A 25,849-nucleotide genomic window follows, 5' to 3' on the forward strand; every position below is an offset into this window, starting at 1 on the left:
TTTTTGTGATGTCACTTGATGCATTAATCTCATGAAGAATACGATTATAAATCGTATTAATATGATCATAAATAGGTAAATCAGATTAATTTCTAAACCCAAACCCAATTCATTACCAATGACTCTGTTAATGTCATAAACTATCCTAATGGGATAATTGACCCATTAGCTTCATTGAGTTTAGACTAATATGCTTAAGATCATTGACTCCCTTTAGTTTATTCATGTTTATCTCACTTCTAATTTGGGATTAACATAACTATTACAATCATCCCCGTTAAAGGATTAAGGATCAACATGGTCCAAAATCTAATCTTATGTGAGGTCTAATTGACCTTTATTGACATAAATTATTTTCAACTCGGGCCTCTCATCGTATCGAATAATACTAAGTTAGTTCTGATATTATTTATCATAGATTGATATAATGAGATACTTGATATATTAACTTAGTCGAGCTTAACCCATATCGATAATAGTTGCTAGACTCATTTAATCCTTTTAATTTATTAAAGCTTTCTCTTAATTTATTTTGGTGGTATATGCATATCATCACAACATGAATCTATGATAGCCTTGTCTTTTAGCACTAGGAATTGATGATCTATGGAAAATAATTAACCTTTGATTTCATATAATGTGACATCGATACATGATATACATATAAATTCTCTAAGCACACCAAAAATGGTTATAATCTTTGAAAATCTTTCATGGGTTGATTAAATCCCTTTATTTTAAAAGGTACAATAATATTTATGAATATTTGGTTGAGTATTTGAACTATATTATATTATATTATCGAGTTATTTTTTCACGTGATCTCTCTATCATAATTATGAAAGAGCGTCATCAATGGGTTTCTATATTAAAATTCAAAGTTCGTGAATGGGAGGACTATCTGTTCTATGAATAGAACAGTTTGAATAACGAATAGGTAAGCCCGTCGGTTCTGAATCTTGACTCTCGCTTCCGACGGTCAGCATATCTACCCTCGACGTACGTCTGAATCAGTAAGTCTGACACGCTGAACTCCATTCCACCAATATGACGCAACGTGATCTCTCGTCGCGGAACGCGCTTCCGACATGCCGTCCACGCACGCACCGAGAAACGAGTGACGAAGAAGAAAGTCAACTCCCGCAACGCCTGCATCGACGGTCAACACCGCGAATCTTCCCCTCGTCCCGCCTCGCCTCCTTTACGAAGGCATGTGTAAGATCTCTCTCTCTCTCTCTCACACACACACACGACAGGCTTTGCAGGCGGCAATTGGATGAGAGGAAGCGAAGGCACAGTGAAGTTCTCGCTTCCTTTGCTCCTTGTGGTTCCAAGAATCTCGTCTTTAAGAGTACAGGGTGGAAATCTTCTTGAAAGGGAAGTGAGGGGGAGAGAGAGAAGCGAGGAAGACGTTGAAAAGGATGGTGGCTTTGGTGTCTCGGCATGGGAGGAGGCTGCAGCGGTACAGCTCCGGTCGCCGCCTCGTCGTCGGGTGTGTCTCGCGTGCTCTTCTTCTGTCTATCGTTCCTATCGACATGCTTATCTGACTCTGCATTTGACTCGTTGAAGAGTGCTCTATTCTGATGCAATTCTTGCTGATCACCAGATGCATCCCCTACAAGTTCAAGGAGGTGGACGAGCCAGCGATCGAGGTGCTCGTCGTAAGCTCTCAAAAGGGTCCTGAGCTTATGTTCCCAAAGGTTGATGCTCCTCTGTCTCATCTGATCTGCAATCTTCTGTATCAGCCTATGCTTTATGATCAACCACAAGGTCTTGCGTTCTTCCGACAGGGTGGTTGGGAGCTCGATGAAAGCATGCCCGAAGCAGCTTCCAGGGAGGCGTTCGAGGAAGCCGGAGTGCGTGGAAACTTGGAGGTCAGCTCGCAGAGCTTGCGACTCCATAGCCCCCCGACTTCCCTGCCATTGTCCCGCAAAACGTGGCATTTCACTGAACACCTTGTTCCCGTTGCAGGGCACGCTTGGCAAATGGACCAGCAAGGGGGACGACAAGATCCACTTCATGTACGCGTTGAGAGTTACGGAGGTGCTGCAGCAGTGGCCGGAGATGGACGCCCGAGAACGGAAGTGGGTGAGTAAGAAACAAGCTTCCAATGCAGATCCCTACACAGAGTAGTGTGAGTTCAGCACCGACATTTCTTCCGTGATTTGGTGAACCAGGTGACCGTGGAGGAAGCAAGGGAAGTGTGCAAGCATTCATGGATGAGAGAAGCAGTGGATAAGCTGGCAGACCTTCTATCAAGTCCAAGTGGGCAAGAGATGAACTCAGCATAGCATACTAACATCACTGACCATTAAAAACAGAACATTCTTTTATTTTATTATTCTATTATTATTATTATTATTATTATTATTATTATTATTATTTATCGAACAATGAGTTAGTATCCATGTTGTTCTTCGGCAAATAGCTTTGCTGGATGGGTGTATCTATATTTAATGTTTAAAAGAAATAGTGATTCCAATCAAAGATTACATAATTTGTACATTTTGTTGGAGCATTGAGTACTAATCTTGTCACACTGGACAAAGTGGAAATTGGGTGACCAACTTTAGTTTGTAAAAAATGTTAGATTTGGTTGCACTGGTGATGGTTGGTTGGTTGGGTTAATCCAAATTTCTAAATATTAATGATGTTTGAAACATATATATATATATATTTAAGTCAAAATCATATAAATTTAATTACTTAAACAAACTATTATTTCATATGTATCATATACTTCATATTGTCTCAAATTGGATTTGATTCAAGATGGATTAAATTCAGGTAAAAAAATCAGACTGGATGTTGGATCAAACCTAACCCACCCACTGAACAGGTTAGATCAGGTATGATAACTATTGGCTGCCATCACTGCAAATATGATGTTGGAAATCAAATCAAATCATCAAGAAACCAGGATAGAAACCTCACACATCAAATCCTAGCTTACTCTACCTAGCAATCTTGTCTTCTTCTCCTTTGGAGATCTTTGTTCTATGTTTCACTTTGTCCATAAGATCAAGTTGGCATCTGCACTTCCTCATATCCAGGCTGAGTGAATCTGTGGGAGGATGTGGACTCTTTTAGCAATTAAAAATGTTCCAGTGGTGGACAATTCATTTGACCTTATCCTTTAGGATGATCATCATGTATCTATCTATCTGTACCTTGGAATCCAGCCACAGATTTGGGTTGGTGGTATTGGTGTCAGACCCAACCACTTCAAGTGCTAGTTTATAAGGCAATTACTACTGCTACTAGTGCTATGGGGGGGTCTTTCCACCACATGTTGATCTCTCTCATACCTTAAAGGTTTTCCTGAGCCAAAGATTAGATGAATGTTTGGTCAATCTGGCTCACCATCCTCACTGTTTGAATGAAGGGTGTTGGTCATATCATGAGAGCCTGTCACTTCAAATGAAAATAAATGGTCAACATATTGACCCATCCAATATCATTTTCCACCAAGCCAGATGTCAAAGTTTCATAGTCCAAATGAGGCCAACTTGGAATTCCTCCACCCACCCACCCACCCACCTACAAATCATCTCCTCCACATACTTGTAACAAAATGAAGTAAAATCCTTCAAAAATGGTACATATGATAAACACTAGTCTTTGTCTTTGTATCATTAAACCCATGCTTCAAATTATATGCTCTATAATACACATGTTTGGTCAAAGGAAAATGATGTTCATACTCTCTCTCTCTCTCTCTCTCTCTCTCTCTCTCTCTCTCTCTCTCGCTATAAATAGAAGTGACCATAACATAGCAGATTAGGAATGCGATACCAAAGGAGGATTTGGGTCTAGAAATGGAGAAGATGAAGCAAAGCAACGGAGGAGGAAGACAACAGGGAATCGAGCAGCGACACTGCGTTCCAATTCACAGCCAAGTCAGGAGGATCAAACAAGAGGATGAGAAGATGGAGGACCAGCTTCGGCCGAAGATGTTCAAGAGGAGGCCGGCCGTCTTCCAGGAGCTGAGGAGGCAGCGTTCGCGGTCGCCGCTGGGAATGGTCAGTCGAGAGATTTCGGTGGGGGAGTAGCATTAGATCGACTGCAAACTTCTAAATCTTCTTTCAGAGTTCTCTCTCTTTTCCCAACTTATGATCGACTGTAAATAGTTATGTAGGATTTCAACTCGTTTCATGGTTTCTATGTGATCATAGGTGACATGTTTTATGTGAGGTTTTTGATTTATCTCAAACGTAAGTTGAATCAAAAACCTTAATAAGATAGTTCTTATCTTAAAGAATAAACGATGAAAGTGGATTTCTAATAAAATCTTGGGGGTCGGATGAGATTTCGATCGAATCCTCAATCTTTAACGAGTGAATTTGATATCACTATCAAAATAATATTTTAGATGAATGATATTTTAAATTCACTCCGTTGTTGATAAGTGAGTTTAGAATGATACCACTAAATTAATGTTTTTTAGGTGTAATAAATGTTGATGACAATGAAAACTTTTAGGATGCAAATATGAATCATCAACTGTGTGATTATCAATGATTTATTGATAACAAATATTATGTAATTATCAAAAGAACAAAGTCAATCCGAAGAATTCTTTTTTTTTTTTTCCAATGGATATGCTAATTAGAGGTTTATTGATGATAGAATCCAATAAACAAAATCTACTCCTTGATACAAAAGAACAAATTGCTCCATCTTACTATGAGTGCCTTCTTATAAGAGTTCCATGACTGTACAATCATATCAATATTACCCTTGCATCAATGAAAAGCTAAGACTTTGGTATGCATCACCTCATTCTGATCATTAGAAAATTAACATCTGATTAAGAACTAGATTTTTGAATTGAGAAATAGCTTGAACATCAAATTTAGTTATTTTTTATCAAAAAAAGATAAGAGTAACATGTTCAGATGTCCTCTAAATTACATATCTAAAATGAAATGGAGAAATGTAAGTCCTAAAAAGGACTTGTTACAGAAAACACCCAAATGATAATTAAAGCTAATACACTCGTTATGTCGATTCCTATGGCTGCACTGCTTGAAGATGGTGCTGAAAACAAGAAACAATTAGTTTCTTAGCATTCCTCTAACATTCAATTTGCAACAACATACACAAGAAATTAAACCACTTTCCTAATATCAGAATAAGTTATTCTTGCTCATCCAAGACATAGCTGAAGAGATAAATGAAAAGGCCAATACATTGCGACAATACTAATCAATCTGACTTGACTTGGAGAACATGCACAGAAATTTGAAGTTTAATAAATTATGAATGTAAATTGTCATTCAGATGAGTTCATTTATGTGTCTCAAGTAGTTTTTTTTCCAAATAGCTAAATTAATTCGTGTATATCTTTCAAATTCACTTGAAGCCTTTATATTTCCAATCATTATTATTAAGAGAAAAGTCACTATTAAGATACCATTTTAATTAGGTCCAAGCAATATCATGAAATTAATCATCATGGCTTGTCGAACTTTCACAATGGCTAAGATTCTAGAGTTTTGCCTTGTTCATTATTTCCATAACAAGTACGCAATTATGAGTGAAGAGCAAGTAAATGCATAAGCTGAGCTATAACAAGCCAACTTTGATTTAAAAAACACAAAACAAAAATCCATTTGATTCCAAATCAAGATTATTTGGATCAAGTGCTATTAGCAAAAATTGACTAAAGTAAAGAAATATAATGCACATTAAATTCTTAATGGATGTGTCTGATGCATAAAAAGAATACACATGCATGTACATGTGTGTATATACATATTATATATACATATATGTATATGTATATATACATATACATATAAATATAAATATATACATATGCATATACATAAATATATATATGTATGTATAGAGATATATATATATATATATATATATATATATATATATATATATATATATATATATATATACATATATAAAACTAGTTCATGAAAGACCATTTACCTTTAGGAGTTGAGGTTGGAGGCGATGAAGCATGAGGTGGGATGGGATTTGGTTTTGGAGCATCTGCAGAAGTCATGAAAAAGTTTAATAGAGCATATAAGTATACTAATTGTATTAGTGATCACCAAGTTACTTAAGAAAAACAGCTTTTATTCTTATTTCACACTTGGAGCCAGGAAATGATCGCTTCGTTTAATTTTGATTAATATTTACAGTAAAAATTACAATTGAGTACAACAAACATTGTCATCTCCTAATTATTTGCTATCATTATGTACTAGAATATTTAGTATGTGAAAAAGGAAAGAGATAAATCTGAAACCTGAGAAAGATATTTTTAGATAATCCATGATTTTTTTTTTGCGGTTTTTGCCAAGTTATTGGGCATAAAAGAGTTTGGGAGAATCCAACAAAACTAATGCTGGATTTGTCATGCAGCAATAGGTATGGTCAAATCAAATTATTTGGTTCAAAAGTTTCTTTCAGGGCAATTGAACTCTAGATGGTATAAGATCTGTCAGATATGGAAAGACCTATATTAAAAGCTTAATTGTGGGATGGGATTTATGGCCTGCCTTAATTATGAATGAATTTGGAACGAGAATCGAAAGATTGTATTTGGTGGAAAATGATTTCCTTTCTCTGACTATAGAGATCTAATGAGATTAAAATGGAAAGACTGGATTATATAAGAATCCATTTCGTGGAAAATAATTTCCTTACTTTATTCTCTCTTTGTTTAGATTAAATCCTCATATTTTTCTATCCATGTCCAAATCTATAGATTCAAATCTACCCCTTTTTTTGGACAGGAATATTGAACTTACCATTTTTTAGGATTCTTGAACAAAGATGTACCTATACATTTCTTGACTTATTTAGGGGGGCATGAACTCACCCACTGCATGTTTGCCACATCTCCATATGATATTATATAGATCAAACATACAAACATGAATAAAAGACTATAACCATCTTTTTAATTTTTAGTTAAAGCAAATTATTGACAAGTCGATTTCATATTAGGTTAAAATCTACAAGTATCCAAACATCATTTAAGTTTATGCAATGGCAAAAGAGGCAGAAACACTGTCTTAGGAATCCAATAACAATAGCAAATCTTCTAGGGGAAGAGCTAATAATCTACCTGAAGAGAACTTGCACTTAGTAACGTCCGGCGCCTTCAATCCGCAGCGCGGGGGAAACCCCAGGATTTGGGACTGCGAGATGTTGAGCGACTCGAGGAGATGGTCGTCGAAGAAGAGTTTGCAGAGGCATTCGATTTCCTCATCCAACGCGCTCCCCAGGGGGACGCAGCAGGCGGCGGGCGGCTTCTCCTGGGACCGCAGGTAGTCCAGGCAAGGCAGTAGTTTCCTCACGCACGGAGGCACGCCAACGTCGGTGTCGCCATCGGAGACCCCCATGGAAGCCCACAGAGAGAGCACGAAGAGGAAGCAGAGGAGGAGGCCCTTGTTGGACGCCATTAAGGGTCTATCGAAAGGTCTCCTGTGCAGCAGCAGAAGAACGACACACTTACGTTTATATAGAGGTTGTGAGAGGGGGAAAAGGTTATTATTATTATTATTATTACCCTTCTAATATTAATTATTATTCATATATACCGTTTTCAGTTACATGCATCCTTCAAAGCGTTAAAGAAAAAAAAAAGGATATTTAATTACCTAAAAATGACTCTAATATCAACATTGAATTGTAGATGCTGACGTAGAATACTATTATATTATATAATTATTTATTATTAAAAAAAAAACCAACTAAACTAAAAAAACATTTCCATTATTATTGTTAACATTTAACTTAATCTACAAAATAGTAAAGAAATCATTTGTGTATTAGTGAAATCAATATTAGGTATTTCTTGAAATGTGCACGTGATTTGAGCTACGTTACGTGGAGTAATATTTCTTGATATTTTTTCCTTAGCTTTTGAACTAAATGTAAGTAGATTTATTTTCATTCCCAGGAATGAAGATGATATTTGTTATTGACTCTCTGATCGATTTGCCAATCACCTGGGGACAAATATAATAATTATTATATATTTCAATAATTATGAGGTTTATTTAGGACCAAGCGTAGTTATTAGAATCTAATAGTAAAAAAGAAAAGTGTTTTAGCACGTATTTTGGATATAATCTCTCTATTCTTTCGAGGAAGGAACTCTTTTTAGATTTTTATATTTGAATAAAATTTCATATATATATATATATATATATTGAATTAGTTAGGATTTTGAACATTTGAATATCTCCTATTTCGAGGATAGAATGTTGTGAGCTACAGAAAATCATTTTGGTTAGAGGTGTTAATTATACTTATGAGAGACTTATGACACACACTCGTAATTGATATTATTAATTAGACTTGATAGTAATTTTTTTTAATTATTATTATTTGATAGTAATTTTTCATTACTCACATAGATATAGAGCGAGAATGGATATAATATTCCTTAAGTTGTTTATTTAATATTTAATAATAATAATTATTATTTATAAAATTGATATTATTAATTAGATTCGATAGTAATTTTTTAAATAGGAGAATATAAAAAATTATTGAATCCTTTGTGTACCTTGGAAAGATAAAAACAAAATGTGGAAGAGAATAAATATTTGTTTGGATGTTATGCATTTGAAAGTAATTTTATATGTATATGTGAAAGTATGATGCGTTCCGGTGAGATGATTCGGAGTGATGTGAGAGTGCATGAACTTGGAGACGCAGATATAATTCCAAGGAACATCTTATCGTCACCGATGGCAGTTTGGTCCGGTAGAACAGTGCGTGCGATAAAGTAGCCGAAAGCAAGGGTTTCATGTAATCCGTCGAATCGATTCCAGGGCGTTCATTCCATTACTCCACCTGTTGACCCGCCCAAGCTCGAGTCCTCGCTCCCCCCCCCCCACCTTGTCTTCCTCCACTCCTCTTCGTCTCTGGTGGCGAAAGCTCTCGGCGATGCAACGAGCGAAACAAGAAGCGTAGCGAGAACGGCAACCTCCGGTTTGTTCCGTGCGATGGATGCGATCGGGTGCTGTTCGGAGGATTTTTGGTGATGAGTCCCCTCTGAACCCCAGTTAATGGAGGCGAACCATCGATCCTCGAGGCCTCTCCAGCTCCACCCCGCTCGAGTCGCTGTCGTCGATCTCTTCAACCTCTATCTAGGCGTAACCTATCTAACCAAATAATCTCACTCTCTCGGTCTTTTTTGTTTCTAGGACCATCGATGGGCTCTCTCCTTCTGATGGATCCTTTTGTTTGCAGAGGAACGGCCGGCAGAGATCGGAAGACCGGTCTCCCGAGGCCTCGTAAGTTGAAATTATACCCTTTCTTACAAAGATTCGATTTATGGTCAGCGTCTTTGAGGCAACACTGAAATAAATGGAAATGAGGATATCGAATATGGCCTAGGGCTTTACTAGGAGTTAGCTAAACTCTTGGTCGCTTATGGTACTTTATGGCGACGAAAATAAAATATCGTGAAATGATGTTTCATGTACGAGGAATTAGGAGTCAAACATTCCTTTTAACGTATTTGGTCAGTGATACCGCTGTTTGGAGTCAAAAATAGGCAATTGGGTGAGTGGGTTTTGCTAGATCTTTAATATTGTTTGTGCGTGTGTTGGGGTGTATAAGTGCTTTAGTTTTATACAAGTTATGACTTTTTTGATGAGTGATTGGTGCTGTTTGGTGCTAGCAATGGCCATTTTGTGCTAAAATTTCAGCAGGAAGATTCTAGGGTATACAAAATTCTTTTGGTAATTCATCAAATATTTTCTTCTTTTTTCGTTCTAGCCTGAGCTTTTCTTAAGATAGAGCAGATTCATTAACTGTCGTAGTGGTTAATGTGTTTTTGGTTCTGGTTATGATGTTGTATTGGTTTGGCTGATTTTGTGGTTTATGTCTATGTTAGAAACAAATTACAGAAGAGGGTCACTGCTCCTCACGGGGAGCTTCCACCGCGTGATGAACAGTTTATATTGGATTTTGAGCAGTTGCAGGGTCAATTTCCAGTATGTATCAGAATCTTTCTGCTACCTTTGCAAATGATTTTGTTTCGTTGACAATGACTTGTAACTAACTGTGCTTGCACTATTGCACTTCAGGATCCGGAGCAACTGCGTACAGGCACAGAAACAGTTATTATGTCTCTTGTTGTGCAGTGCAGCAGTCATGCACCTCAATCAGAATTTCTTCTTTTTGCGATACGGAGCTTGTGCAGCATAGGCTATCTGAAATGGGATACATTCCTTCTTTCACTCCTTTCTGCAGTTTCCGCTGCAGAGGCAACACTTGCGCAGGGTACTCCAGCGACACCAGGTGTGTTTACTGGGTTGTCATCATCTTATGATGTTTTCACTTTTCACCATCTACCGCTACCGTGTCATCTGCTCTGAACCTCCATGCTTCTAATCCAGCATCTCCATTAGCAACTATTCATGGGGTCAGCTCTCCTGCCCAATCTGCTACTGATCAATCTGCTGGGGCAACTCTTTCACCGGTTAAACCATCCGAACTCTCTGGTTCTGGGCATCAGAGTATAACAAGGTCCGGTCAGATGACAAGAGGAACTGCTATGGGTTCTCTCCGTCAATTCTCATGCAAGATTATCTTAGCTGGACTAGAATTCAATCTAAAGCCAATTACGCATGCAGAGATCTTGAGTCAGATGCTGAATTGGTTGGTTAATTGGGATCAAAAGCCTGTGGGATCAGATGACAGTGATGGCAAGAAGGTCTGGAAGCCTGAGAGGCCTGTGCATGAATGGATGCATACATGCTTAGATGTTATATGGAGGTTGGTGGATGAAGATAAGTGCCGCATTCCCTTTTATGAGCTTCTTCGCAGCAACTTGCAATTCATGGACAATATTCCTGATGATGAGGCAATGTTTGGCATCATTCTGGAAATTCACAGGAGAAGAGATATGGTTGCCATGCACATGCAAATGTTGGATCAACATCTTCACTGCCCTACCTTTGCCACTCATAGGTTCATGTCACAATCCTATCCAAGTATAACCGGTGAATCATTGGCCAATGTTCGTTATTCTCCCATCACTTATCCTAGTGTTTTAGGAGAACCATTGCATGGAGAGGTGAGAAATCTGCTTTTTGTTTCAGTATAAAATCATGCATTTTGTATCTTGTTTGCAGCATAACATGCTGCTCTATGCTTGCAAACACGTCTCTTCTTTATCTCAATTTTCTTTGTGGTTGTCCTATCAGAGATGGGAAAAAGAAGAATTCATACAATTGATGAATCTTGTTTGATGCCTACTTGTTTTCTTGTGATTGGTCTAATTGAGGTTCTTTACCATGTGCTAAATTAAAATTGAAGATCTGGTTTTTAAAGATTCAACAGCAGACCAAAAATGTCAGACCATCTAATCATAAAACCCTGACATTCTGTGAGACAGTATGACTTGTAGGTTTGACACCTATGCTTAATTTGTTATGGCAAAATGCTATGTGGATTTCATGTCATACTCTTTAGTATGATGAGTTAGCATCTAAGAGCATATTTCAACTGTGTCGGGAGTAGGAATTAGGACATTGAGTTTTATGGGGAGCACATACATAAAGGCATAAAATACAACTTCAAGGATCTTGTCAACTGATTTTTAACTTGTTGGAAGTATTAAGCTATAAAGTTGAATTAGGTGATAGGATTTCACATAAGAAAGATGAAATAGTTTGAATTTCAAGGGTGATTTGTTGCCCACAATAAAAAATTAATGGCAAACATATGTTGCACGGTTGCATCTACAATTGTTTGATTTCCTATGAATAGATTTACACTCGCAATTCATTATCTTAATTCTTTGGACTTTTGCAAATTGGATGAATAGGGAATGCATACTGATAGAGTGAAGTTACCCTTCTTCTCAATATGTCAAGAAAAAGAGTAGGAATTGGGTTCATTGTTGAGAAGGGAGAAAGATAGGGGTATAGGGAATATGGATGCAGAAAGTTTGGAGGAGAAGAGAGAGGATTAGGAAGAAGTGGGGTTTGTTTTGTAGGTCCAACCCTCTTAGTTAACTTACCAAATTGCATCCCACCTGAGGAGCAAGTTATCAAACATCGCACAAGGTCGAAATATTGCATGCGCAAATCTAGGGACCATAGATTCCGGCAACCATACTTCCCTTGTTTTCTTGTGTCGTTGAGAAATAAAATTGAATGTTTTCTGGAAATATTTTAACATTCTAAGATGTATGGTCTGGATCTAGCAATTTTATTAATTTGATGAAATTGAAAAGTTTCAAGAGTTCATGGTTGTCGATCAAGGGTTTTCATGATGTCTCAAAGGAGCTTACTGTTTGGAGGGTTTCAGTAATATTTGAAAGATAATATGATTGGATGATAGTCTCTGCCAAAAGTCTTCAAATTTTGATCTTACATGTTAATTTCTATAGGTGGAAATCTGACTCAGATTACATATGTAAGAGTAGTGGATTTTGTAAAACTTTTCTTGAGTGAAGCATTGCTTATGTATAAATGTTTGAACAGATGAAAATAAAACGAAATGTCTTTTATAGATATATGTTTAATACATGAAAAAGGTAAGGTTATTTAAGGATAGGAAAAATAAAAAAAGGTAGTTACAAGTAAATAGTGTAGAAGATAGTCAAGGTATTATAGATTTTATTGAAGTCAGTTAACTACTGTCTATCTGATTGTTGAACCATCTTCTTAGGTTATATGGAATTGTTCACCCATCAAACAGCGTACTTTGGTGTCTTTATTAGGTGCCAGACACATTTACAGTGCCACAAGTGATAGTTTAGATGGGGACTGTGCTGATGGTCTATGATTATTTTCTTTTGGAGAGTAGGGAAATTGGAAGAATTGGAAGGAATTACTTGAGTAAAACATGTAGTGGCTGGTGCTGCTTACTATGAGTTTTGCCTGGAGTCGGACCAAGTATTTTTGTTTCTGTGTGTAATGCTATATTATATTTGCAATTACTCTAACCAATAGATCATGCTGATCAGATATATAATTGGGAAATATAAATCATCATCTTGTTGCATTGAGACACAAGAATATCACTTTACTGTTGTCTTACAGCTTATCTCTCCAATTGACAGGATCTTGCTACATCTATTCCCAAAGGGAGTTTGGACTGGGAACGTGCTTCGCGGTGTCTAAGACATGCTCTTCAAACAACACCATCACCAGATTGGTGGAGACGTGTGCTTCTTGTTGCCCCTTGTTATAAACCTCAAGCTACACAGGCATCAACCCCTGGTGCTGTTTTTTCCCCTGAAATGATTTGCGAGGCTGTTGTTGATAGAACAATGGAACTATTGAAGATCACAAACTCAGGCAATACTATCAACTTGTATTATTTTGCTGTATTATTTTGCAAACCCATGAGTAATTCAACAAGTAATTGATTTCCTTCTCTCCAGGTATAAAACTTAGCAATAACTTAATATATCAGGCAAGGTTCATCATACTGTAACATACTATTCAAACTATTCGTACGGGTAGTACATATCTGTCTGACAAGGGGCCGGTATGAGTGGTTCATACCGGTCTGTTAGTATGTCCCATCGTACCATGTATCGGTACGTTGGTATGGTTTGATTTGTACTGTATCGACAGTTGGTCGGTACATTGGTACAGACTAGGAAGGTGGACCATATTATTAGGTGACATGCATATTGGATTATGACTCTAATAGCTTCTAAAGCATGAGGAGCTTCTATAGTTGTATTTTCTTTTACACACTTCACATATAAATATTTTTTTTTTATTTTTCAAATTCTTTGTTGTGCATGTCATGATATTGTCTCGATTGGTACCTTGCTGCTGAAATTTCAGTCTCAATTGAGGACCAAATTGTTGTCTTTATTTCAGTTATACTCACATTGAATTATTGAGGATTTTTTTTGACTGGTTTGAACATTTAATATTTAATTTTTATGATGGCAAGTGAGTGGCTATCTGCATTGAGTTCACAATTTTATGAGTGTAAATGTGTAATAATGAAAGAAATACAGTAGAACTTGAATAGTAGATATATTTAGTTTTTTCAGTATTTCCATAAAAAATGCTGCATCTGGTTTAGATTTTGTGCATCTTATGTCTTTATATACTTGTTGCTAGTTATATGTTAGGACTTTCTGTGCCTTATATTTTATGCCACAAGTTCATTAGTTTGTTCTGTCTCTTTATCAAGTTATGCTATTTGCACATGCTATATCTATCCATACTTTTTTTGGTGGTTTTCATGTTCTTGTTTGGCGTTGGCAGAAACACAGTGCTGGCAGGAGTGGCTTATATTTGCCGACATATTCTTCTTTCTTATGAAGAGTGGATGTATCGATTTTCTTGATTTTATTAACAAGATTGCCTCTCGAGTCACAAAGGGTGACCAACAGATTCTTCGCAGTAATCATGTGACGTGGCTGCTTGCGCAAATTATTCGCATTGAGATTGTGATGTCTACATTGAGTTCAGACCCAAAGAAGGTGGTTTTTGTGCATAAGTCTGTTGTTCTCTGTATTTTTTAAGTCTTGAAAGGAGTTAATGCTTGTCTCCTTATATTTTTATGTTATCTATTTTGCTTTTCTAAAAAATATTTTACTTCTAAATTCTAATACAACAATTATAGTTAAGATTTTAGTGTGCTTGCTGGCATTCTGCATCTCATTGAATGAAACCAACCTTTGGTATGCCCATGTTAGCTCATATTCAGTCACTTGCTTGGGCATATTGTTGAAAAGATAAGGTCATGCCTATGCCCATGGAACCATGCTATCGACATCAAACCAATAAAATCTTGGATGATGTGGCATACACAGAATTAACTGTGCTTTCTTTAACTATTGCCTATAATTAGTTGTATATTTACTTTGGAGCAGAAATGACATGTACAAGTACTTTATTCCATGGCTTGTAGCGATCTTTTCCATTATATGTCAGGTTAATCAGCATGATTTTTGGCCTTTTGGCCTTTTACTGGCCATCTAGAAATGTTAATGCCAAAATGCCTTGACACATGATCAGCATTGTCTTGGTAAAAAGGTGTGGTTCAAGGACAATGAAGTGCTCACATGTAGATGGTAGGATATAGCATTTTATGTGTTGCTTGAGCGTTCAAATCTTTGTAAAACAGCTATTGTTAATTTACATCGATATTTTAGGTTTATATTTTTCTGGTTCTTGTCAGGTGGAAACTACAAAAAAGATCATTTCATTTCATAAAGAAGAAAAAAATATTGATCCAAATAATGTCAGTCCTCAGTCAATTCTTTTGGATTTCATTAGTAGCAGTCAGACTTTGCGTATTTGGTCTTTCAACTCTTCAATTAGGGAATATCTTAACAATGATCAGCTTCAGAAAGGAAAGCAAATAGATGAATGGTGGAAGCAAGTAATCAAAGGTACTTCTGTTTAGAAGTGTGCTTGGATGAATTTATTAATTTTTTTTTCTAATACTGATGGTTATTCACTTTTATTTTCTAGTACTTCTATTCCGAGGATTATTCATCTTCTGTATGCAAGACTTGGAGAATGATATGTACACCTAAAGTCTATTTTACATGTGACGTTTTGAAGATAAAATGAGTTTTTTGTCTTTCATAACCACACCTATCATCAGGATGTCTTTCATCTATAGTTATTTTTGATTTCTGAAACATTTATGACAGGTTGAAGTCAAATGAGGAATTTTCATTTTTTGTCATTGGCAAATATTTGTGAGAAGGGTGCTAATAAGGAAGGTTTAAGCCATATTTATTCTCTCATGGTTTTGTAGACAATGTACAGAAGGCAACTGGCCCGAGCTACTTCAAGAATTCTTTTGAGTTACTTCTCTCATGCAACATTGGAAAATTTGCAGTTTAATCTATATAAAAGTTGAATGGCAATCTGTTGGATGTATGAGATAAAGCCTGAAATTGTTTGATGATATGAATTGTTGGTGTGAATGCACAATATTATGCTATTTGTGGAATGATTTAGACATGGATGTTGAACTATAAGCATGTCTCCATGAACCATGTAAAGTTTGAGTCATATAAATATGCATTGGAAAATAACTTGTCTTTTGCTAGTTGCATTTAGGTAGAAAAGGATTTGGTCTGGTTGCTGTAACATTCTTATTTTTATTTAACATGTCAAATGAGTCTTTTAAATCTAGGTATGATTCAATTTGTGTCTTAACCACCTTGGACTACAGATTTCTGTCTTTACGATTTTAATGTTCATCATTATTTTGAGGATTTCTGTCTTTAGGTTTTTAATTTAAGTTGTATTAAATTAAGCTGTTCTGAACTTGTGGAGATTGGGTTGGTGGAATTTGTGGGAATATATGGCTTATGATTCAGGGTCACAAATTAGTTGCTGGGGCCAGAATAGTTATCACTTAGCACTGTAACTTGTGTCACTGGTCAAATACCCAAAGAAAAGGTCCAGTTTTTTGGGATTTTTTTGCAGCCAAAATAGAGATTCCAAAGAAGTTATTGAAAATTGAAATACATACCTTGCGCTCTGTTCAGCTTCTTCTATGGTCTCCCTTTATTATTAATAGACATTATGCTCCTGCTTCTTGGGCTAAAATTGCAACTCTTTGTTCTTTTATATTTGCTTCAGTTGTCTGTGATTCTTTTGAGTTTTTCATTTTATGGATGCCTTTATTCCCTTCTTCTCTTCTTTTTTCTTGTTTTTACTCACTCTTGTGTTTAATATCGATTCTTTCAATTTTGTAGAATATTTAAAAAAAAAATAGCAAAAACCTGTGACATAAATTATTTGTAATTTTGCTCAGATTGTTTCTTTAAAATATCTGTTATTTCATGAATATAGCTAGATATTTAATTTATATATTTAAAAAACCTTACTACTAATACTGATATAGAGCGTAAATCTTTGGTGCTCTCTTTGTTGTATTTACCATGTTAATGTTGTGTAGCTGGTCATGATTCTATTATGGACATAACTTTTTTATGTCATCTGTTATCGAAATGAAAAATCTTACTATCTATTTGTATGCTTTTCTATTGATTGAAGCAGCTTATAACCTGATATTCTTAATTGATTTCCTGAACAATGAGTTCATCTGTCAAAATTAGAAAATACTGGGAGGTTCGATGCAACATATGAACCATTTTTCAGCATTTTTTAATCCATCATATAGACATGCAAAATAAGTTCTCATTCTACTTTATTTAGTTTACATCTTTTATAGTTTTTTTCCTCAATATTTAGTTTCAGGGGATCGTATGATGGATTTTACGAGTTTAGATGATCGATCAATGGGCATGTTTTGGGTTCTCTCATTTACTATGGCTCAGCCAGCTTGTGAAGCAGTTATGAGCTGGTTTACATCAGCTGGAGTAACAGATATTTCACAAGGACCTAATGTACAGTCCAATGATAGGATGATGATGATGCGTGAAACTTTTCCTCTGTCAATGACATTACTTTCTGGTTTGTCAATCAACTTATGTCTAAAGCTTGCATTTCAGCTTGAAGAAACCATATTTCTTGGCCAGGTATGACAACATGATGTATATTGCTTGGCTTATCTTCTTCTGAAGTAATATTTCTTCCCATAGTTATTGATCATGTGCAGGATTCTATTTGTAATGTAGTACTAACAAGTAATAACTAATAAGTAATTGCTAGTTCTTTTCGTTAAACATCGAATGGAGATCAATTTTCCTTATTTTGTTAGAGTTGAATTCTCAAATCAAATTTTCACTAAGCTACAGTAAGTATAACTTGTTTTAGGTCAGAAAGGTAGAAAAACAAAAACCTTGTTTGAAAATGGTTCTTATGGAGTGCATTTATCACCTATAACCTTGGAATCATCACTTAGACTCTTTGAAGTCTTGAAATGATTCACATTATTTAGAGAAGAAAATCCAGTCACCCTGATTTTAGGTAAAGCCTTTCCAACCAGTACTAGCCTGTCTATTTACATACTAAAGAATAGTTTTGTGATTAATGCACATGATATTTTAAATTTTTATTAATGCATTTCCTAGAACTAGACTTTGCAGATAACTAGTACGCAGAATTTGGATAAAATCTAATCGTAAGGATTAAGACATCAATCCTTTACCTCAAAATTGAATGTGGAATCTCCAAATTGAAGATTAACCCCATTTGTGATCTGCATCATTAAAAAAATTTTCAAACTAAAATTCGTGTGATTTGGATATGATTTGTATGTTTATCAAAAGTGACACAAAAAGACCAGTGTAAAATATGTTTATGCATGACAAATATAATCTAGACTGCTTTAATTAATGATTGAATAGATTGACCGTGATCTAAATATGTATTGTTGATCAAATCAGGTTCTATTCTATGTCCATAAAATAGCTTAATTTCTTCTCCACTCAATGCATATGTTAGGGTCTATGAATAATATGATTTTTATTTATGATTTTTTTAACATCATTGATCATATTCAATTGAGCTGCTCTTTGTTTTGGTGTCTCCAGGTTTGTTTTTGAGGTAATATGATGGATTTTAAATCCTTCTGATAGGGTTCTAGCTCAATTCAATATTAATTAGAAATATAAGCATTGAAAAATGGATATGGAAATGATTAATTGTACTTGCATGACCGTTTGAACTTGCTGACTAATATGTAGTTGTTGCTTTTTGAAATATATTTCTAGAATCTTTTCCTTGTGAATGACTTGTTTGCTATTCATAATAAATTCAAATTGTCTTGTTTCTATGCAGTGTGATATTGCAATTCTAAGAAAATGAATCCTGCTTTGAAGCCATATGTTGAAGAGGATTTAAGATTATGTGAACTCTTTAACTTCTATATTTATTAAGGTGCATGAAAAGGTTAACGAGATTTCAGTTAGATAATGATTCATGGTTGTCAAACTCTTAAATGTCCACAACAGTCCATGAAAACTCAATCATGAATGTCTTTCTTGTGTGCTTATTGTCTCTGCAAGTAATATTTAAGCACTAGATTCTGTGAAAGACTATTAGTTTTATAAAAGGAAAAATAATCTCTAATATTTTTTTTTGAAATTTACATCTGCAACTGCCTGCTGTTTTGACTCTAGGGTACTTGGGATTATTTTCCAAATTTAACTTTTCCTCAAGAAAGAAATTTGTAAAAATTTGAAGATGATTTTTTGTTTTTATTCTTGTCGCTCTTGGTTCCTATCTCCTCAGACTTTTGTGCTGAAAAAAGAAATGGTAACATCTGTTAAAGGTGAAATTTTAAATTCCTGGTTTCTATGAAAGATCCAAGATTTAAAAGATTGCTTGCAATTGTTCATACTTCAGTTTTCATTTTGGGTCCTGTTTGATATGTGGTTGCTATAATTCATTAACTTGTTAGACAATCTCTTTGTAATTATAGTTTAAAGACTTTTAAAGTTTTTATCCCGTTGAATCATTTTTATTGTTAATTCTGCATAAACCATGATTTATCATAGTTTTTAATTATGATATTTGAAAAACTTAATTTCTATGTATTGTTATTGACATCTTTCATTCTGTTGTAGGCCATCCCTAGCATTGCCATGGTTGAAACATATGTCAGATTGTTGCTTATTGCACCTCACTCGTTATTTCGCCCTCATTTCACGGTACCCTTTTGTGTCTTCTCTAGTCTATTTGCCATCTATCTTTGACTTAAAAATGGAGTGCTGTTGTCACCCTGAAAATTTCTATGCTTGTTTCTGACATCCATTTGTTACCTTCTGTTCTTAACTGTTCTTTGAATTTTAAAAAAACTGATTAACATGCATATAAGCAACATTATTTCGAAGTTGAAGTTTGGATCCAGTAATTATTTGCTATAAGTTGCATGACTAATCTTTGTAAATTGAATAATATAAGTATCTCTTTTCTTCATGGCAAAAGACTAGTTTAGCAACATCTGATAGCTTTTTGTTAACAAATTATTTCTCCATTGAAAATATGCTGCCAGGTGTACGTGAAGTGCAACTTATACTTTTAAGCAAGGTCTATCGTACCGAAGCGTACCGCCTATACCGGGCGATACGTACCGGTCCGACAGGTTATCGGTATGCAGATCGCCCGGTACAGCTACAGTACTATAGTGCTCGGTACGCCCTGATGTACTGCCCAGTACACCGGTACCATACCGTACCGAGCCCGGGTCGAAACGCCGGTATGGAACGGTACAGCGAACCTTGCTTTTAAGTTTTGCCAGTAAAACTTTTGAAAATTTTGTTGTAACTTGCCAAAAAGATTATGAAATAATCAGTTAACATAGCAAAAAATTAATAATTTCCTGTTGCTGTGTTTATGCCAATCTTTTAAAAGCAGCAACGAAATGCTGGTGGTACGGTTACACTTGTTTATGACAGCATATACGATAACTTATATACCATTTACTTTGAATTTATCTGAAATTAAATTATAACTAAATGTTAAAATATTGCAAAGGAAGCACAAAGATACTTAACTGAAGACAGGGAAGAGGCAATGATACTGTAGCAAATGTAGAACATGAGCTGTACAGTAATTTGAACGGAAAGGTGTAAGTGCTGCCTGCCACTGCTTGGTGGGATTTATCTAATTTATAGATTAGGGATTCTTTAAACTAAGGATTGCTGTTTCGGGTAGCGGATCTGTATTGGTCCTTGGTGGACTGGTATGGACTGGTCAGGTATGTGTACCGACACATGGTACATCGATATGTACTGATGATTCGAAGAAGAAGAAGGAAAAGAGGAAGGAATAGATGACAGTGGAGGAAGGAGGAGGAGGAACAGGAGGCTGTGGTGGAAGAGGAAGGAAGAAGTGGAACGCGGTGGAGGAGGAAGGAATGAGAAAGAAGAGGAAGCAGTGTAGGAGGAGGAGGAGAAGAGGAGGAAGAGTACCAATGGTCGGTAGTATGCAGCGTCGGATGGCAATGGCAATTCCGGGCTTGTGAAACATGGGCCGATATGGAGAGAGGTCTAGCATTTGCGAGCCCTAATTGTAGGAGAACTTTTAAGTTCTTTTTACCTTTTTAATGGGTTGGACCGGATGGTTCGAAATGGGTCGGTACGCATACTGGTTTATGCTGGGACTGGTATGTACAGCCCATTTTGTACCAGTACGGTTGAAAAAGTCATTCACTGGTTTAAACAAGAGTGAACAATGTAGGAGAGAATTCATTGAGCTGAGAAGTAGTAGCAGTAGGCTGACCATTATTTGCCGCCGTTTACAATGTTCTGCAACTGCTTGCCCGTTTAATAATTACCAACCTTGAGAGAGATATGGCATTTAAGTGTGAGTGAAACTGAATAGATTAATTTACAAATTTCCTTCTTATGCTGAAAGCAGAATTGGCAAACTTGGACAAGTTTGTAATCAGTTCCAAAGTAAGATGCATATGGGTACTGGATCCATACTGGCCTATGGCATAGATAGAGAAGGTGTTGAAAAAGAGCAGGGTAGGAAACAATGATGGAGGAGGAGAAGAAGAGAAGGAGGTGACATCAAAGAAAAGGAAGGAGGCAGCAAAGGAGGAAGAGGAGTACTGATGATACGGGGCCAGTGGGTGGCAGCGGATGTGCATGAGAGATAAGCCTGATGCAGGCGCAGACAACAAACACATGTGAGAGAGAAGAGGCGGTTGGTCCAGGCCCATTACCGTTATTGGTTGCGTAGCAAACCCGGTTCACAGGGTTTACTGAGCAATCTGGTCACGGGTGGACTGGCATGTACCGTTCCGCTAGATTTCTGCCAGATTTGTCAAGCCATGGTTGATACAGTGTGGTCCACTCTGGCTTTCTGGCAGATAGTGGTTTCTTTCTCATTTTTAACACTGGGTTAGGCATTCATTGGTCTAAACTAGAATGGATCTTACTTCTGTAGAAATAAGCATGAATTCAAGCATGAAATCAACAACAAAAGTATTAATAAGCACAAAAAAGTGATTTATAATCAAGGCTTCAAGAGTAAAATTAACCAAAAATTTTCAAGTTTAGCTTCAAATTTACCTTGCTTTGTAGAATATGACCTAGATTCTATAGAATGAAAGTTTATTTAGTTGAGACTGAAGCTTGATTTGGTTGAGAGGAAGATTTGAGTGAGACTCCGGAGTAAAGAAAAAGGTGGTGGTTGCTGTTGGTGAGAAAATGGGCAGGAGGGATGGGACGATGGGTTGACTTTGGATACTGGGCTGTAGGCTTACTGTTTGATACACGTATGCTTACCAGTTTGCACCTGGTTGATTTGCACTTGGTTTGTCATGGTTGGAGTATCAATTCTGTGACCAAACTGATAAAATACTAATTGGTATGAACAAGTCTGACTGGGTTTAAACTTGATTTGAACTTGTATATTATTTGCTTAAAATGAGACTTCTAATGTTACTAAATCTGTATCGGTAATCTTAACTAAAATATTATTCTGTCTTGATGAATTTGTTTTAGTTCTTATTACAAATTGAATTTTGTGATAGGTCTATTTATTTAATTTATATAATTTATATGCTTTAAATCTCAGCATGTTCACAGGTTTTTGTGTAATTTGTGATTCATTTGGCTATATTGTTTCACCATTTGTATTAAAAGATGGAATTATGACATAATAAGGATATTTCCTGAGTGGTTAAAATCCTTGCTAAGCATAGACATATGGTATATGGATTTGTCTTAAACTAAGATGAATGACTACTATTTTTCTCTTTAACTAAAAAAATTTCTTTGTGTTTTGCCTTGTTCTGTAAATTGAGTACCATAATTTTAGCATATATGAAACTAGGGAGTCATTTTTTGTTCAAATCTAATGATAAGAATGTGGTGATAATTTTCACAACTTAATTGATTATCTACCATTGTTGACACTTTCCTGAGGCCTTCTTGGTTGAAACAAATAGATCAACTTAATCTCACTTTCTGGATCTGAAAACTAGTTCTTAGTTGCTTTTGAAGTGTTTGAAATTTTATTTAAAGCTTTTATTAGAAATTTTGCAAATTTGAGTCATCTTTCTTGTTTGATTTATAAAAATATTCTGGAATTCCTGTTCGATCTATATTAGTTCCTTGATAAATCCACTGTAAGTTTTTACCATACCACATGACATAGTAATTCCTCCATTTTTATGTAACTTCTGTGTTTGTTCTTTTATCTATAGACTTTGACACAACGATCTCCATCTATTTTAAGCAAGAATGGTGTGTCTTTATTGCTCCTGGAGATATTAAACTACAGACTACTTCCTCTATACAGGTGCTACAACTGCCTCCTTTGTATAAAACAGTCTACTACCAATGCTAATTTTAGTATATTACGTCTCACTGCAACAACTCAATTATTATTTAGTATGAATCATTTGCGCACATTGTTGAGTGGACATTAACAAGTAATTTAATAGCATGAACTGACATTATCTTAAGTCATGTGTGATGACTGGCATATACCGGGATACTATACATTTATCTTGCCTCAAGATGTAATCTTATACTTTATTATATTAAGTACTACTCGATCAGATGGGTTCCCGAAGATGGGAACAATTGTCATGAGTATGAGCAAGGTTTGACTTCCGGTCCGAGCTAGAGTGTTGGTCAGCCGGCTGCATGACACATGCTGCTCCGTACCGGTGTACCAACACATGGTACGCTGGTGTGTATCGATGTTTTGACGAGGAAGAAAAAGAGGTTGAAGAGGAAGGTCTGGTGGAGGAACAGACAAGGAAGAAGGAAGAAGAAGAAAGAAAAGGAGGAGAAAAAGTGCAGCAATACCTGGGAAGCAGTGACGGTGTTGAAGGGAGACTGTAGCATCACAGCGACGAAGAGGTGGTGCCATTGTAGCATTGCAATGACGAAGCGGCGAAGAGGCAGTGTTGCTGCAGCATCGTAATAGTGAAGCGATGAAGAGGCAGTGCCACTGCAGCATCACAGTGGCAAATCAGCGAAGAGGTAGCGTCGCTGCAGCGGCGAAGCAGCCAAGAGACGACACCGTTGCAACATCGCAGTGGCGAAGAGGCAGTGCCACGACTTCGTACGTGCGAAGAGCCCTAATATGCTTTTTTTTTAACGCTGAGATGGATTGGGGCCCACCACTTTTTGATTTTTTTTTTATTTTAATGTAGACTGCCCGAAGTGGTCCGTGTATTGGTCCACGGTCGGACCAGGGTGTACTGCCCAAACCATACTGTTTTGGGCAGTACAGCACAGATTCCCATCTTGGTTCCTTTATAGACAGCTTTGGTACTACTGTGCTAGGCAGTTTATGATTGATACCACCACCTGCCATCACTGAATACGAGTAATAATAAAATGCTGTGATTGTTTTACCACCCGAAAGAGCATTTTATGGGCGGTATGTACTGGTCCGAGCATGGACCGATACACGGACCACCTCTGTTTCAGGCGGTCCAATGAAAATATAAAAAAAAAATCAAAAAGTGGTGGGCCCCAGTCCATTTCAATGTTAAAAAAGAAATAAAAAGCAAATTAGGGCTCACGGATGCAAACCCTCTTCTTGTGTATGATGCCGCAGCCCTCGTTGTTGCCTCTTCACTGCTGTGATGCTACAAAAGCTTAGCCTCTTCGCCACTGTGATGCTGCCGCTTTCGGTTCAATGCTGCTGCTTCTTCCCAGGTACGCTGCCGTTGCACTTCTTCTCCTCCTCTACTTCTTTCTTGTTCTCCCTTCCTTTCTCCTTCCTCCTTTGTTCCTCCATCGCCCTTTCCTCTTCACCCTCTTTTTCTTCCTCGTCGAAACATTGGTACGTTCTGGCATCCCATGTGTTGTTATACCAGTACAGACCGGTACATACCGTTCTCGCAGATTGCCAAAATCAGTCCGGTACCCAAAAAGGCAAACCTGATAGAATGAAAATTGACCAGTTCATGTTATGCTGTCCGGTATCAATCCTTCGTCAGACTAGTAAATAGTGGTCTGTACACATTGATATGGATGGTATTGAGTTCTGTTAATTAGATATATGTTCCTTGGAGCATTTGGTTTATTTTGTTTTGCAGTTTTAAATGAGATAATTATACATTAGAATATTTGGATAAAGTGACAGATGAACAGTGTGAACATGGAAAAACACAGAGAAAACTATTCTACCACCCTCTTTTTGTCTTATCTTTACTGTATCTCTTCTGTGGAAGGAGTAAAAAATTGATCTGAGTATTTAGTTCTTTCTATTTCAAATCCATGCATCAAAGATAGCTGTTCTGGAACCTTTAAATTTCTGTGAAGCTAAATCTAATCTTTTTTACGACTTATATAGAACATCTGCACTGGATTTAATTAAACTAGCACACAAACACATGCATGTACATTTTTGCAAAACGTAACAGTTTCAAGAAATTCTAATCAATAAACATATATCAATTAGTTAAAAATTGACATTGATAAATATATTCATGTTTGTCAAATAAGATATAAACCAGCACTATATAATAAACCAAAATGATTGGAAACAGTTATTCTGGATATTCAGCTAGGTACTTTGCTACTTTTTTCTTGTTATTCCCATTGCAAGCCAGGGCTGCTGCGTGGGACATTGTGACATAGCAGAAATTGGAAATTTATCCAAACTAACTATCGATTGTAGAATTTTAATATCATAAATGCACAAACCAAACTAACAATTGGTGAAGTTTTGAAAGCATACTAACTACATATATAAGGATTGGAACAGAGTTCTAGTCCTTTATGCATTATATATGAATGCCTATATAATTTACCAATATTTTCACAATCACTTAGTTCACTCTTTCCAAGTATTTGCAATTTAAGAGGTTTATCTTTTGCATGAGCTTAAACTGCAGTTAATAGGTTACATCTTTTGAACTATCAATTATTTGGTAACTTGAGAGGGTTGTCTGTTGCTTGATCTTAAACTGCACTTAATAAGTTGATCTTCCTAACTATCAATGAGACTTTGTCTTTATGGCAAGA

General features: G+C 36.3%; 3 protein-coding genes across 4 annotated transcripts in view; 2 read left to right on the forward strand and 1 right to left on the reverse strand.

Moving 5' to 3' along the window:
- The first annotated feature begins 1,277 nt into the window (after positions 1-1,277).
- Positions 1,278-2,423, forward strand: LOC135606424 (nudix hydrolase 17, mitochondrial-like). 2 transcript variants are annotated; one of them, XM_065097450.1, is made up of 5 exons: positions 1,278-1,492; positions 1,607-1,700; positions 1,791-1,874; positions 1,972-2,088; positions 2,178-2,423. In XM_065097450.1, the coding sequence occupies exons 1-5, from the start codon at positions 1,422-1,424 to the stop codon at positions 2,289-2,291; spliced, it is 480 nt and encodes a 159-aa protein (XP_064953522.1). In that variant the 5' UTR covers positions 1,278-1,421; the 3' UTR covers positions 2,292-2,423. The 2 variants fall into 2 exon arrangements, with proteins under 2 accessions (XP_064953522.1, XP_064953521.1); XM_065097449.1 differs by having other exon boundaries at positions 1,607-1,874.
- A 2,507-nt stretch (positions 2,424-4,930) lies between these two features.
- Positions 4,931-7,588, reverse strand: LOC103978062 (non-specific lipid transfer protein GPI-anchored 3-like). The gene is made up of 3 exons (XM_009393765.3): positions 7,097-7,588; positions 5,950-6,012; positions 4,931-5,040 (listed from the first exon to the last, which is right to left on the reverse strand). The coding sequence occupies exons 1-3, from the start codon at positions 7,431-7,433 to the stop codon at positions 4,946-4,948; spliced, it is 495 nt and encodes a 164-aa protein (XP_009392040.3). The 5' UTR covers positions 7,434-7,588; the 3' UTR covers positions 4,931-4,945.
- Positions 7,589-8,738: 1,150 nt separating this feature from the next.
- LOC135607071 (mediator of RNA polymerase II transcription subunit 23-like) overlaps positions 8,739-25,849 on the forward strand; it is a 32,377-nt gene continuing 15,266 nt past the window's right edge. The window contains exons 1-11 of the mRNA XM_065098564.1: positions 8,739-9,137; positions 9,235-9,278; positions 9,884-9,983; positions 10,077-10,290; positions 10,389-11,068; positions 13,064-13,301; positions 14,235-14,452; positions 15,154-15,367; positions 17,193-17,479; positions 19,472-19,555; positions 23,065-23,159. Of these exons, the coding sequence (XP_064954636.1) occupies positions 9,051-9,137; positions 9,235-9,278; positions 9,884-9,983; positions 10,077-10,290; positions 10,389-11,068; positions 13,064-13,301; positions 14,235-14,452; positions 15,154-15,367; positions 17,193-17,479; positions 19,472-19,555; positions 23,065-23,159 (2,261 nt within the window). The 5' untranslated portion in view covers positions 8,739-9,050. The remainder of the gene's footprint in view (positions 9,138-9,234; positions 9,279-9,883; positions 9,984-10,076; positions 10,291-10,388; positions 11,069-13,063; positions 13,302-14,234; positions 14,453-15,153; positions 15,368-17,192; positions 17,480-19,471; positions 19,556-23,064; positions 23,160-25,849) is intronic.

Source organism: Musa acuminata, chromosome BXJ2-3 (assembly GCF_036884655.1).
Source record: "Musa acuminata AAA Group cultivar baxijiao chromosome BXJ2-3, Cavendish_Baxijiao_AAA, whole genome shotgun sequence".
NCBI classification, from domain to species: domain Eukaryota; kingdom Viridiplantae; phylum Streptophyta; class Magnoliopsida; order Zingiberales; family Musaceae; genus Musa; species Musa acuminata.

What these genes read in the sequence shown, in the direction of transcription:
- LOC135606424 (XM_065097449.1), top strand. Translation starts at nt 1,422, where the DNA reads ATGGTGGCTTTGGTGTCTCGGCATGGGAGGAGGCTGCAGCGGTACAGC. An exon ending in GGTCGCCGCCTCGTCGTCGG is followed by an intron (nt 1,493 to 1,606) that starts GTGTGTCTCGCG and finishes GCTGATCACCAG; the next exon opens with ATGCATCCCCTACAAGTTCA. An exon ending in ACGCCCGAGAACGGAAGTGG is followed by an intron (nt 2,089 to 2,177) that starts GTGAGTAAGAAA and finishes TTGGTGAACCAG; the next exon opens with GTGACCGTGGAGGAAGCAAG.
- LOC103978062 (XM_009393765.3), bottom strand. Translation starts at nt 7,433, where the DNA reads ATGGCGTCCAACAAGGGCCTCCTCCTCTGCTTCCTCTTCGTGCTCTCT. An exon ending in TAAGTGCAAGTTCTCTTCAG is followed by an intron (nt 6,013 to 7,096) that starts GTAGATTATTAG and finishes TGACTTCTGCAG; the next exon opens with ATGCTCCAAAACCAAATCCC. An exon ending in TCCAACCTCAACTCCTAAAG is followed by an intron (nt 5,041 to 5,949) that starts GTAAATGGTCTT and finishes TCTTGTTTTCAG; the next exon opens with CACCATCTTCAAGCAGTGCA.